This window comes from Camelina sativa, chromosome 10 (assembly GCF_000633955.1).
Source record: "Camelina sativa cultivar DH55 chromosome 10, Cs, whole genome shotgun sequence".
Taxonomy (NCBI): domain Eukaryota; kingdom Viridiplantae; phylum Streptophyta; class Magnoliopsida; order Brassicales; family Brassicaceae; genus Camelina; species Camelina sativa.
In genome coordinates, this window is record NC_025694.1 from 2,015,144 (window position 1) to 2,028,323 (window position 13,180).

The following is a 13,180-nucleotide window of genomic DNA, read 5'->3' on the forward strand; positions in this document are numbered from 1 at the left end:
ATATAAATTGTTTGTCTCCTTGTCTTTATTCATTTTTAACTTTGACATTCGATATACGAAAGGCAAACGCAAAATTTTCATATGAAACAGTCATGCCAAAAAGCTGAATTATGTGATCTTGAACCTGGATTCTTGTCTAAACCTAGATTGAAGTATATATATGCTTTTTGGAAAACTACTAATAACAATAGTTTTTGTACCTAAGAGCTAAGACAATTACATGTCTACAACAAAAATAATACACTCAACCCACTATAGTACAAAAGAGATAGATTTTGCAAGGTAGGTATGATGTGATGTAGTTAGAAGGCAAAGTCACCTATCAGTTTTCGGCTTTAGAATCAATTTTATTTTTTTTCCTCATTTTTTCTCCAAATTCAGAAGCCACAAAAGGGACGGTTCCTAACGACAAATATACATAAAGATTAGAATTTTAGAGTTATTCTGAAAGAGCATTTTTCCCAATTTCCCTACGAATTAAATTTCCAATTCAAAAAGCTATAAAAGGGACAGCTCCTTACGACAAAATGCATAAAAGAAAGGGATAAGTAATTTTTAAAAAAATTTTCTTTCTTTTTCCAACTTCCTTACAAATACAATTTCCAATTCACAAACTATTAAAAGGACAGCTCCTAACGACAAAATGCATAAAAGTATATTGATATGAAGATATTTTTTAAAGATTTTTTTCAAAATTTTCTTACACATTAATTTCCACTTCGATACAAAATGCATTGAAATTCAGATATTATTAAATAGTTTTTTTTTTCCAATAAATATCATGAAAACTAATTTTCACTCCAATACAAAATTTTATTAAAAATTCAGATATTAGTTTCCAATCCAAAGGGACCACTTTTAAAAAGAAAATAGATTTTCAAGAATATACACATGTGAATAATGCCTCAACCACCATCAATACAAGAAATTAACTTAGAAAATATATTTAGATGTTAATAAACAAATATATAATTTTTTTTTTTTTTTGGCAACAACCAAATATAGAAATATATGTCTGCTAAATCCACAGAATTAGATCTAAAGAGAGAGTCACAAAAGAGTTGCTCATATCCCTAAACTGTGTAGGATCCATGTCTGCAAAAATCTATGACTCTCCCATGTGGCACTTATTCTTCCAACAACAACTCAGCAAAGTCGGAGAGCACCATATAGTACAGGAGGCAATAACTGTCGATGTCACGATGGTGGAAGAATTTAATCCTATCTACTTGTTTCTTCCACTGATTTCTCTTCTATACAAATGAAAATAACATGATTGACTCGACGACCATTAATTGAACAGTCAGTTTTAATAATTTGCCACAAAAAGAAGATATGCACAACGTCTTTCAAAAGATACAAGTTAAAAACTTCTTGACCAATTGACATCCTTGACAGGTATGCACAACTTCTTGCATTTGAAACAGTCCAGGCTGAAAAAGTTGGATTATGTGATCTTATAACTGGATCCTTGTTTAAACTAATTGAAATATATATATATATATATATATATATATATATGTATGATTTGGAAACTACTCATATCATATTTTCAGAAATTCATTGTAGGATCTTTCCTTACAGCATGGAGATCCAGAGTGTGATGCTTGTAACATAATCTCACAATCCATGCAAGTTTGGAGACGATATCAACAAAGAAGCAAAAAGTTAGCAAGGACTTTTAGGAGTCATTTGAAAAGAGTCAGAGCAAAAACATATCAACTATGCTTGCTTTCTTCAAAGCCATGTTCCACGGATAGTTTACCGGAATGTCAAATCTAAAGGAGAAAAGAATCCGATAGCAAATTAAGTTCGCCCACTAACTATATCCAAGGATTACATCTCAAAGATCTTCTCTTTTGCTAAGACACGAAAGATGCAGGATCAGATGTTTTAAGCATTCAAAGCCATCACTTTGCACTGTTCGTTTAAGGCCAGAAGTTGAGCTTCTTTCTTGTCAAGAAGAGCGCTCAGCTTCACATTCTCCTCCATTAGCTTTTGCACTTCAACCTCTTTCTGCGCTTTCTCACCTTCCAGTTGTGTCGACTTAGCAACCAACCTGATTTCACAAGAATAAACATATGAGAATGGATTTAGTAATCTTGACATACAGCAATTATATATACTATCAACTTTTAGTCAGTAAAATCAGGCGACAATCGCTTGCTACTATATATTGATTTTTCCACTCATCACGCCACCATAGACATAGCTTTAAATACTTGGTACCTTTGCAATTGAACAGTCACATACATACCTGTCTCATCATTTACATAAAACAGGTAATATAAGTTGCAAAGAGAAGAGATGAGACTGACCGGGCTTCAATGGTATGGAATTGCTGCTCGGATGAAAGAAGTGTTTCTACAACATTGGTGGAAGTATTGACGTAATTTCTAAGTGACTCACACTCAGCCTTGACACGACGGAGCTCCTCTTCATTTTCCAGAGCCTTTTCTCTATATCTCCTACTATCTTCAACTAGTTTCTTAACTAGCTCCGCTGTTTCCTCTAGAACAGTTTTATTCTCATGTGCAATCCTTTGGATCTCTTCAAACCTCGAGGAGAGGTTCTCCATTTTGGCTGTCTTTTTTCTAATCTCTTACTCACATATAATAACCCTCTCCTTTTGAAAAGAAGTTTCAGATTCAGCCGCTGTGACTCTCCTCAAAAGAGAATCGAGCACATCAGTAACCATCTCTATGGACTGAAGCGTCTTCCAAGTAAAGACTCCATCCTCTATAACCAAGGGATCCTGGGTTTCGTTAGCTCCAGTCACTTGAGAAGCTGAACTATTATGTTCCAATTCTAGGTGTTCAGCATTGGTCAGACCAGGAACGGCCAAGTTTCTAACTTTTGATCTTAAATAGCGCAAGCTAGCTGCAGCGGATTTGACCCTACGTAACAGATCATCTAATCCCTCAGAATCCTCCAGGGAAGTCTTGACATCTACAAGTTGAGCATCTAAATTATCTACAGGGAGTTGACCAGATTCCATAAAAGGAAGAAAGTTTCTTTCTGCAGTAAATATATAAAAGAAGCTTAATAAGAATCCAATCCAAAACAGCATTCTCTAGTCTAGTTAAAGGGCCGAACCAACATGGTTTGACCTAAGAATACAAAGAGTATTTTTATATATGTGAAGCTCATAATAAGCCTCTTGTGGAGTGAACAAGGTCAATAATTAAGATGAAGCTCTCAAGACAAGAATATAACAGAGAACGAACAACAAAAAAAAAAAAAAAAACAGAACCTTTCAGCTTCCTATGGGATTTTGAAACCATTATGGGGTTAATGAACTATAATCTCAAAACGATAACTGAACTCAAACGCAGGAACAATAAACAAGAGAAGCTATAAATAAAAATAAAAATAAAATCTTTAACGACGAACAGTATAAGGATGATTATCATCTAAAACAAAGTTCAAAGATATCAAAATTCGATCTGACAAGTCCTAAGTAATCACGAAATTTTAAAAACGGCGATTGAACCACACAAAACAAAAAGGGTTTCTTACGATTTTTCGAATGGGGATTTTGCTCCGGGATGATTCGTCGTCTCTTGCCAAAGGATTTTTGAGAAAGAAGGATTCTTCGTCTCTTCCCAATTTGCTTTTCTGCTCCTCTACTTTAGTTTCCTTTGATTTTGTTTTATTTTATTTCCCTTTTTATAACCTAACCGTTAAAAAGGCAAAATAAAATAAAATAATGACAGATGTTTGACTTTTGAGTTGAAATATCAGAGGGAAAATATTTTTATTTTATTTTGGAGAACAAGGGGAAAAAAATCTAATTAGATTAATTGATTAAAGACCTTAATTAGTCTTGGCATAAAAAAAAAAAAAAAAAAAATAAGACTATTATAATGATAATACGCAAAGATAGTTGTTGTTGCTAAAAAAGAAAAGATATTATAAAAATTAAACAATACAAATTTCTGCATCTGAATATATTTGCTAATATTTTTTTTTTTTTTTTTTNCATCAATCTAGAGTTTATTAATATTGTTTGTATAAGTAAATTCATTTATAATTTTTGTAATTTATTTCCTTAATTATTGTTGAATTCTTGTTTTATACTATATTAAAAATTAAAACAAATCTCTCTATAATTAATATTATACTATAAAATAATAATATTAACTACTATAAATTAATAATAACCATAATTAATTTATAGAAGTTTGACCGTACTTGCGAGTTAAGGGTGAAGAAGGTTTTTGATAAATCTAAATTACATGGGCTTTAGTTTTAATGGGCTTTGTGGACCAGAACTCTTTGGTCGGCGGCGTGTTGTAGTAGTTTATAAAATTACCAAAACTAGTAAAGGAAATCCGACCTAGATTATTTTAATTCATTGAAGAAGAAGAAGACTCAAAAAGAGCAAAAGTAAACGAACTCCATTCGATCCCTACAAACTGAAAACTTAAGAGTACGGGAAACAGAGGAGGAGGAGGAGGAGGAGGAGATTCGGTTTTGTGATGCAAAGAAGATGGATCCAATCTACGAAGAAGATGTTTTCCTCGGCAAGTATCAGTCTTCGGAACTTAAGATTGCCTCTGAGTTCCTAACCACTTGGTTGCCTTTTCTATCTCGAGATCTCTGCAACGACTGCGTTCATCTTCTCTCCCATCGAATCCGTTCTCTTGACCCAGGTTCTGTTCTTTTTTTTTTTTTTTACTTAATTCGATTATTGAAGAAACGTTGCTAATTAATATTTTTGGGATTGTTTAGAGATACTGCTTATATAGAACATCATTATATGTAAGTAATTAAGCAATCTTCTTGAGATTTCTGTAATTGTGTTTCGTTTATTACAGAGCACTCTAGTAACAAAGAGGATAAAGCGGGTTCAGGTTCGATGGTGGACGATGATTCTAATGGGAAGCTTTGTGATTCTCACTCTGGGGGTTTTGTATTTGGATCTTTGTCAGAAGACAGTGCAAGAGATGCAATGCAATCTCAGTCAACTGTTTCTGAGACGGCGAGTCCACGAATGTCTTGGGCTGATATGGCACAAGAAGATGGGCTCCAGGAGGAGGAGGAGGAAGAACACAAGGAGAGTGAGTCAAGCACTCATGACGTCGTTGATCCGAGTATGAAGAAGACTCCTGAGAAGCGTAAGATGTCTAGGGAGGAAAGAGAGCGTTACCGGTTTGTGAATGTGAAGAAATTGAAACTGTTTAGTTTTTATGAGAAAGTTAAAGGAGAGTCTGTTAATATCCTCGAGGGGCTTGAGTTGCATACCGGTGTTTTTAGCGCTGTGGAGCAGAAAAAGATTGTTGATTTTGTCTATGAACTACAAGACAAGGGTCTAAAAGGACAACTTCAAGGTTTGCCTTTTAGTTTTTTCTCTCGTTGGTTTTGAAATCTTTTAACGTTTACTTGATCTAATTTTGAGTTTTTGTATCTTTGTTCAATATCTAGAACGTACTTTTGCCACGCCGAAGAAGTGGATGAGAGGCAAAGGACGAGTTACTATCCAATTTGGATGTTGTTATAACTATATAACAGTAAGTGACTCTCTTTTATACGTCTTTTTTTATGTATAACATTTGAATCAAATCCTTAGTGAATGAATGATGATTAAAGAGTTTTCTTTGCGTTGTATGACAGGACAGACAGAGAAACCCACCCGGAATCCTTAAACGTGGAGCGGTTGATCCGATGCCGTCTCTTTTCAAAGTAATGATCAAAAGGTTGATTGCGTGGCATGTACTTCCTCCAACTTGTGTGCCAGATAGTTGTATCGTCAATATATATTATGAAGACGATTGCATACCCCCTCATATCGATAACCATGACTTCCTCCGCCCTTTCTGCACAGTATCATTCCTCAGTGAGTGCAATATACTCTTTGGATCACATATCACAACTGTAGGGCCTGGTGAATTCTCCGGTTCATACTCTATACCGCTTCCTGTCGGGTAATGCTCTATATAGCTTTGCATACTCTCTCTCTGAGTTGTTTCCTACCTGAAAATTCTGTTGCTTAACTTTTCGGGGATTCTTTTTTTCCACCTTTGTCCTTCAGATCAGTTCTAGTGCTAAATGATAATGGAGCCGATGTTGCTAAGCATTGTATACCTGCGGTTCCCAAGAAGAGGTAATTTTGTAGGACCTTGATTGTTTTGTTAACGTATGAAACCATAACACTCTCTTTTTGGTATTTGAGTGTACACTTAGCAAAAATATTTTCTACCAAACTGAAAAATGTGGAACGTTTTCTAAACGGGGTTGTTGTGTTCTCCCTTGGTTCTGCTTTCAGGATATCGATAACGTTTAGGAAAATGGACGAGTCGAAAAGACCAGTAGGATTCACCCTGGAACCTGATTTGCAAGGGATTAAGCCGTTGCCATATGAACAGAACACGCTGCTGAGTACCCCTGATGCTGTAGCCAGTAGCTCTCCAAGGTCCAGCAACAACCAAAACGGTAGGAGTCACAACAATCGAGCTGCACATGGAGAAAGAAGCAGACATCGTAGGTCGAGAGATTATCCTTCTGAGAGTCGAGAGTGGTCATCATCGAGCCAACGAAGAGAAAAAGCACGACCCACTACTCCTAACTGGTATTACAGACCCAAGGTTACTACTAGCTCCGACAACGTTTGAGAATTTGTTTTCTGCTTCTTCTTTTTCCCCTCTTGTAATACGAAATTAATATTTGATTTTACCACAGAATAAATGAAAATTGTTCCGAAGAGAAACTCTGGATGCTTTCGTTATTATTATATTTTGTCGTTTTGACCGTGTATTTTTGTTTTAATTTTTCTTCGATTTGTAACATGTATATATATACCTTAAAAATATGACTTTATTTGTTCTGTTTATAAGCAAAAACTATAATTAAATGTTTAGTAAGCACATATTTGAAGTTTACAAATAAATACAAAATTATCGCCCAAAATAATATAAGTTTTTTATTATTAATAAATTTTGAGGTTATTTATGTAAAAAAAAGTTTAAAGATTTATATTTCGACAAAACAAAAAGTTACGAGAACATTATGGGATTGAATATATTCAACAAAAGAAAAGGCAAGAAATCAACTTAAAATGAATAGAAAGACTAAATAAATTGTCTAAATTAAGTCTATAATATAACACACACAATTACTAAATTATATAGTTGACTAGACGAAATTTCTTTAAACTTTTGTTCGATCATATAAATTGTTTTTGTTTTCATCCAATTCTGAAATTAGAGGGAAGAATTGGACTTTAATATAAAAAAATAAAAAATTAGACCTCACTATATAATTCGGCTGCGCGACTTCGCTGCAGTCCAGTTCTGAAGGTTCTCTCTCTCTCTCTCTCTTTCTGTTCAGGGGAGTTTCGCCGGAGAGACCCAAAAAATTAAAAACAAAATTAAAAATTCATCATCTTCTTCCATCGTTAACCTCGAGGTCGTTGGGTGTGTTATGTCTCCTGAGCTTTCTCTTTTTAAATTAGCTTTAATTTGATAAACCCTTAGTTAGTTTCTGACCTAGTGGGGGGAGAGAGAGAGCACCTTGGGCTTACCGTTAGGGATCAGTCTCGCTTTTGGGTCTTAGAAAGAAGGACGAGGACCCGACGTCGTCTACGAACCAATTTCTACTCTGTGACGGAACCCTAAAAACACCGTTTTCGCTTGTCATGAGTCCAATTCAGAATTTTGAGCAACATTCTCGTCGTCTCGTCGAGCCTGACCTACGTAATAACACTCCCTCTCTCGTTTATTCCGTATATCGTGTTTTGTTTGTTCCAAGAAGCTTTTGATTTTGGATTGATTTTGTCATACCCTTTGCGGAGTTTTATTTTTGTCTTCTGATTCTTATGAGTTTTTTGTTTGATTACAGTGACATTGATTCGATTTTTTTGTGTTCTGTAGCTATTCAGGCTAGGCTTGAGATGGTGGTGGAGGTCAGGGACAGCCTAGAGATAACACATACGGCTGAGTACTTGAATTTTCTTAAATGTTACTTCCGGGCATCTTCAGTGATTCTTCTTCAGATTACTAAGCCACAGTTCACTGATAATCTTGAGCACAAACTACGCAACATCGTGGTTGAGATCCTCAATCGTCTACCACATAGCGAGGTTCTTCGTCCCTTTGTTCAAGACCTCTTGAAGGTTGCTATGCAGGTGCTCACCACTGATAATGAAGAGAATGGGTTAATCTGCATTCGCATCATCTTTGATCTTCTTAGGAACTTTAGGCCGACTTTAGAAAATGAGGTTCAACCATTCTTGGACTTTGTCTGCAAGATTTACCAAAACTTCAGATCAACTGTTTGCCATTTTTTCGACTATGTCAAAATGGAAGAAGTGAAACGTGTGGAGATCTCTACACCATCTGATCAGTCGCTCTCCATTACTGCACCTTCCAGAAATGGGCAGATTAACCCTAGTACTCGTTCATTCAGAATTGTCACAGAGAGCCCCCTCGTCGTTATGTTTCTTTTTCAGCTGTATAGCAGACTTGTTCAGATCAATATACCTAATTTGTTGCCCCTGATGGTTTCTGCTATATCGATCCCTGGCCCTGAGAAAGTTTCTTCACATATGAAGCCTCAGTTCATCGAACTGAAGGGTGCTCAGGTTAAGGTGAGACTCGGGAAGGAAACCTGCACCGCCTTGTTCTTTCACCTAATATATATATATATATATATATTTTTGAAGAGACCATGGTATCTATTGACTTGTAGTGTTTGTTTTTTTCTCTTTTGTTTATTTGCAGACGGTTTCTTTTTTGACTTATTTGTTAAAAAGTTGTGCCGAATATATCAGGCCGCATGAAGAAAGCATATGTAAGAGCATTGTAAATTTGCTTGTCACCTGTTCGGATTCTGTATCTATCAGAAAGGTGAGAACTGTCTGTTCCCTTTTCTTCGTTATTGTTTACCGTGTATACAATCATGGGCTTGCAGTTAAAGATTTGTTTTGGTCATTGAAATGCAGGAACTATTAGTCTCACTAAAGCATGTTCTTGGGACGGATTTCAAGAGAGGTTTATTTCCTCTTATTGACACTCTTTTGGAAGAGAGGTAAGTGTGCCTTTTTTGCCTTTCTGAAGTCTGAAAACTTTTGCACCAGCCAGGAAGCTTTTTTGTATTTAACAAGTAGAACTTTTACTGTTCTGTATATTTCACAGTGTGGCGCAGAATAATATATTAACAAGTAATGAAATTTGTCATCCATTTGTTACTTTTTCTGTGTCAGGGTTCTAGTTGGAACAGGGCGAGCATGCTTTGAGTCTTTGAGACCTCTGGCATACAGCCTACTGGCAGAGATTGTTCACCATGTTCGAGCAGATTTGTCCCTTTCTCAGGTGCCTCCCGATCTGTGCACTTTGTTTCTTACTTTAGCTTCTGTTTTTTTTTCTTGTTATCTGTTAGTCCTATCTTTCTAGATTTACTCTTCCTAGTTGGGATAGCTTTAAGCTCTGAAAACTGTGTATGGCATATGATTCTATATTTTATAGTAAGTGATACTAATGTGTTCTAGTACACTGTTATTGCTATGTATTTGTGGTTGGGTATTAAAAGAGATTATCATCTTAACGGTCTTATCAATTATGATCAGAAAGTGCTCACGCTTGGGAAGATTTTCCTTGCTTATAGACATGAAACCTGAGGCCTCCTAAAATTTTCTGACAGATGAAAAATGCCAAGAAATAAATAATCTTAGGAATACAACATATTGATCAATCTTTCTTGCCAACATCAAGCTTCCCTTTTTTACATTTCTCCCGTTCCATTATCTACTTTACGGGTGAATTCTTTTACAGTTCATTTTATTTGACTGTAAACAATGTGGCAGTTATCACGGATCATCTACTTATTTTCAAGGAACATGCATGACTCGACCCTCTCTCTTAACATCCATACAACTTGTGCACGACTGATGTTAAATCTGGTAAAGCTATATTTTCCATTTTGTTGCCTTATTTAAACTTGATTTATTACTTAACATTTATTTGGCATAATCTGTCTACTATGTTTGAATCAAGATTTTGGTATAACTTAATAGTTATTACTTATATTGGGTTCAGGTGGAACCGATATTTGAGAAAGGTGTTGACCAGCATTCAATGGATGAAGCACGGATTTTGTTGGTATAGCTTAACCCTTGAGAGCTCATATTAGAATTGGTTGGCGGTTCTAATCATTAACTTATTTTTTTAATCATCTATTTTACAGGGACGTATCCTGGATGCCTTTGTTGGGAAATTCAATACCTTCAAGCGTACTATTCCTCAGGTAATTATGGCTGCTTTTTAAGTTTCTGTGATGTTTCAGCTTTTTGGCATTGTTGTTTATTGTCTTTGTATAGGTTTTGCTTAATGTTGTGTTTGAGAATCTTGAAATTTTATCTATCCTGTTGGTCAACTCTTTTATTTCATTGATGTGGTACTTAGTCTGGCTTTCTCCTTGTAGCTTTTAGAGGAGGGTGACGGAAAGGATCAAATCACTTTGAGGTCGAAACTTGAACTTCCTGTCCAGGTAATTACCTATGATGGCTGTTTGTCTTAGTGAGATTGTGAGATTGTGAGATTGTGTTCTACACTTCCACTTTTATATTCAAACCTTGTAGTTCCACAGCGTTCGTTAAAGTTTTTTTTGAGCTTTAATTAGAGTCTACTTTCTTTTCTAAAATGAATTATAACTTAGGCAGAAATATATATATTTGAAGCATATTATTACTTCTACTGAAGCATTATTGTCTTTGTTGTTATTTTTTTTATATTTACTTCTGATTCACATATAGAATATCTGACCAAAAATAATAATTACTAGAGCATGCTGGTTGCAGGCAGTTTTGAATTTGCAGGTTCCTGCCGAACATTCCAAAGAAGTGAATGATTGTAAGAATCTGATCAAGACACTGGTGATGGGTATTGAATCTTGACCATACTGATGTTTCACCTTAGCGGATCAGTTATACATATTGATTATGGTTGTATATGTTAAGCTCTTTTCCTACTTTATGTTCAGGAATGAAGACAATCATATGGAGTATAACCCATGCACATTTGCCCCGACCTCAGGGAATGCACCCACAAGCTCTTGCTTCGCAGTCATCTGCTTCTCAAGTTTTTAAAGGAATGAGAGAAGATGAGGTATTGAATGGTAGATTGTTTAGTGTAGGCATTGATAGTATATGGCTTATAAGCCTCTAGTAATCTCTACTTTAAAGCAGGTGTTGAAAGCCTCTGGTGTTTTAAAAAGTGGTGTCCATTGCCTAGCTCTCTTCAAAGATAAGGATGAGGAAAAGGAAATGCTAAATCTATTCTCCCAAATTTTGGCTATTATGGAACCTCGAGATCTAATGGATATGTTCTCTGTATGTATGGCTGAACTTTTTGAGTGCATGATTGACAATACTCAACTGGTTCAAATATTTGCCACTCTTCTTCAAGCTCCCAAGGTATACAAGCCATTTGCAGATGTTCTGATTAATTTCCTAGTAAGCAGCAAACTTGATGTTCTGAAGAATCCAGATTCAGCTGCAACTAAATTGGTTCTGCATCTGTTCCGGTGCCTCTTTGGGGCTGTGTCCAAAGCACCATCTGATTTTGAACGAATATTGCAACCTCAAGTGCCTATTATTATGGAAGTCTGCATGAAGAATGCTACTGAAATTGAAAACACTCTTGGTTATATGCAATTGCTCCGAATTGTTTTCAGAGGACTTGCTGGATGTAAATTCGAGCTGCTTCTTAGAGATTTAATCCCCATGCTACTACCTTGTCTTAATATACTTCTGACAATGCTCGAGGGTCCAGCCGGTGAAGACATGAGAGATCTTTTGTTGGAACTTTCTTTGACACTTCCTGCACGCTTAAGCTCCTTATTGCCATACCTTCCCCGTCTTATGAGGCCTCTTGTATCCTGTTTAAGAGGAAGTGATGAACTTGTGAGCTTGGGGTTACGCACCCTTGAATTCTGGGTGGATAGTCTGAATCCTGATTTTTTGGAGCCAAGTATGGCAAATGTGATGTCTGAAGTGATCTTAGCATTATGGTCTCACTTGAAGCCGGTGCCATATCCTTGGGGTGGTAAAGCGTTACAGATTGTAGGAAAGTTGGGTGGTCGCAATCGACGATTTCTGAAAGAGCCACTTACACTTGAATGCAAAGATAATCCAGAGCATGGGCTTCGCTTAGTTCTGACGTTTGCGCCGTCCACTCCATTTCTTGTGCCAATGGACAAATTCATTAATCTTGCTGTAGCAGCTGTTATTCAGAAAAACCTCACTACAGACATCTACTACAAAAAGCAAGCTCTAAAATTCCTCCGCGTTTGCTTGTTGTCTCAACTTAATTTGCCTGGGTGCGTCACTGATGAGGGTCAGATGACCAAGCAATTATCAGCTTTGTTACTTTCCTCTTTTGATTCATCTTGGCGCAGGAGTGAATCAACAGAAATAAAGGTTGGTTTTTGGTATTTCTCTTATGATCTTAATCCCTTATAGTTTTATTCAGTAGCTTTTTGGTCAAAATTTGAAGTTGCTACTCAGTTGGCTGACGTTTTCTTAAACCATTACCTTATCACCAGTATTCGTAATGCATCATAAATTAAGTTATTGATATCACGTATAGTTGAAGGCGGGGGTGCCTGTTAGGCGATGGTTTCTTGATTGAACCATGATTAGATTTGGTATTTGTTATCTTGTTGCCATGCATTTGTTCTCTCTAAATAAAACGATCTAGGACTGTTTCATGTCATTCCTTGTGATTGACCTATTTTTTTCTTACATTATCATTATCTATGTTACTTGGTGTAAAAGGAAAATATTCATTAAGACAATATTTTTCTTGCTGCAGGCTGACTTAGGGGTTAAAACAAAGACTCAGTTAATCGCTGAGAAGTCGATCTTCAAGACACTATTGATAACTATAATTGCTTCCAGTTCTGATCCGGATCTCAGCGACTCAGATGATGACTTTGTTATAAACATATGTCGCCATTTTGCAATTATTTTGCATGGGGACTGTACCTCGTCGTATGCTTCCACTAGTACTGCTCCATTTGGGGGTTCTGTGAGTTCAACAAGTTCCAAGCCCAATATCAATTGGTCTACTAACTTAAAACATCTGGATCCTTTGATATTTTTAGATGCTCTTGTTGATGTGCTTGCAGATGAAAACAGGCTCCATGCCAAAGCTGCTCTGACTGCGTTAAATGTGTTTGCTGA

At 36.1% G+C, this 13,180-nt stretch overlaps 2 protein-coding genes and 1 pseudogene across 2 annotated transcripts in view; 2 read left to right on the top strand and 1 right to left on the bottom strand.

The window, feature by feature from the left end:
* LOC104716517 lies at positions 1,667-3,634 on the bottom strand (annotated as a pseudogene).
* LOC104716518 lies at positions 4,354-6,826 on the top strand. Its single transcript, XM_010433899.2, has 6 exons — positions 4,354-4,655; positions 4,821-5,333; positions 5,428-5,513; positions 5,617-5,927; positions 6,035-6,106; positions 6,269-6,826. Exons 1-6 carry the CDS (start codon positions 4,493-4,495, stop codon positions 6,612-6,614), a joined length of 1,491 nt encoding a protein of 496 aa, XP_010432201.1. The 5' UTR covers positions 4,354-4,492; the 3' UTR covers positions 6,615-6,826.
* LOC104719961 (probable transcription-associated protein 1) overlaps positions 7,305-13,180 on the top strand; it is a gene marked incomplete at its 3' end in the record, with an annotated part of 19,206 nt that continues 13,330 nt past the window's right edge. The window contains exons 1-13 of the mRNA XM_010437940.1: positions 7,305-7,694; positions 7,872-8,587; positions 8,721-8,846; positions 8,942-9,027; positions 9,203-9,311; positions 9,803-9,898; positions 10,035-10,097; positions 10,183-10,242; positions 10,420-10,485; positions 10,796-10,877; positions 10,978-11,102; positions 11,183-12,415; positions 12,810-13,175. Of these exons, the coding sequence (XP_010436242.1) occupies positions 7,637-7,694; positions 7,872-8,587; positions 8,721-8,846; positions 8,942-9,027; positions 9,203-9,311; positions 9,803-9,898; positions 10,035-10,097; positions 10,183-10,242; positions 10,420-10,485; positions 10,796-10,877; positions 10,978-11,102; positions 11,183-12,415; positions 12,810-13,175 (3,186 nt within the window). The remainder of the gene's footprint in view (positions 7,695-7,871; positions 8,588-8,720; positions 8,847-8,941; positions 9,028-9,202; positions 9,312-9,802; positions 9,899-10,034; positions 10,098-10,182; positions 10,243-10,419; positions 10,486-10,795; positions 10,878-10,977; positions 11,103-11,182; positions 12,416-12,809; positions 13,176-13,180) is intronic.

Excerpts from the sequence above, each read along its gene's own strand:
- LOC104716518 (XM_010433899.2), top strand. The coding sequence starts at position 4,493 with ATGGATCCAATCTACGAAGAAGATGTTTTCCTCGGCAAGTATCAGTCT. Across the intron at positions 5,334-5,427 it reads TCTAAAAGGACAACTTCAAG|AACGTACTTTTGCCACGCCG; the intron begins GTTTGCCTTTTA and ends TTCAATATCTAG. Across the intron at positions 6,107-6,268 it reads CCTGCGGTTCCCAAGAAGAG|GATATCGATAACGTTTAGGA; the intron begins GTAATTTTGTAG and ends TTCTGCTTTCAG.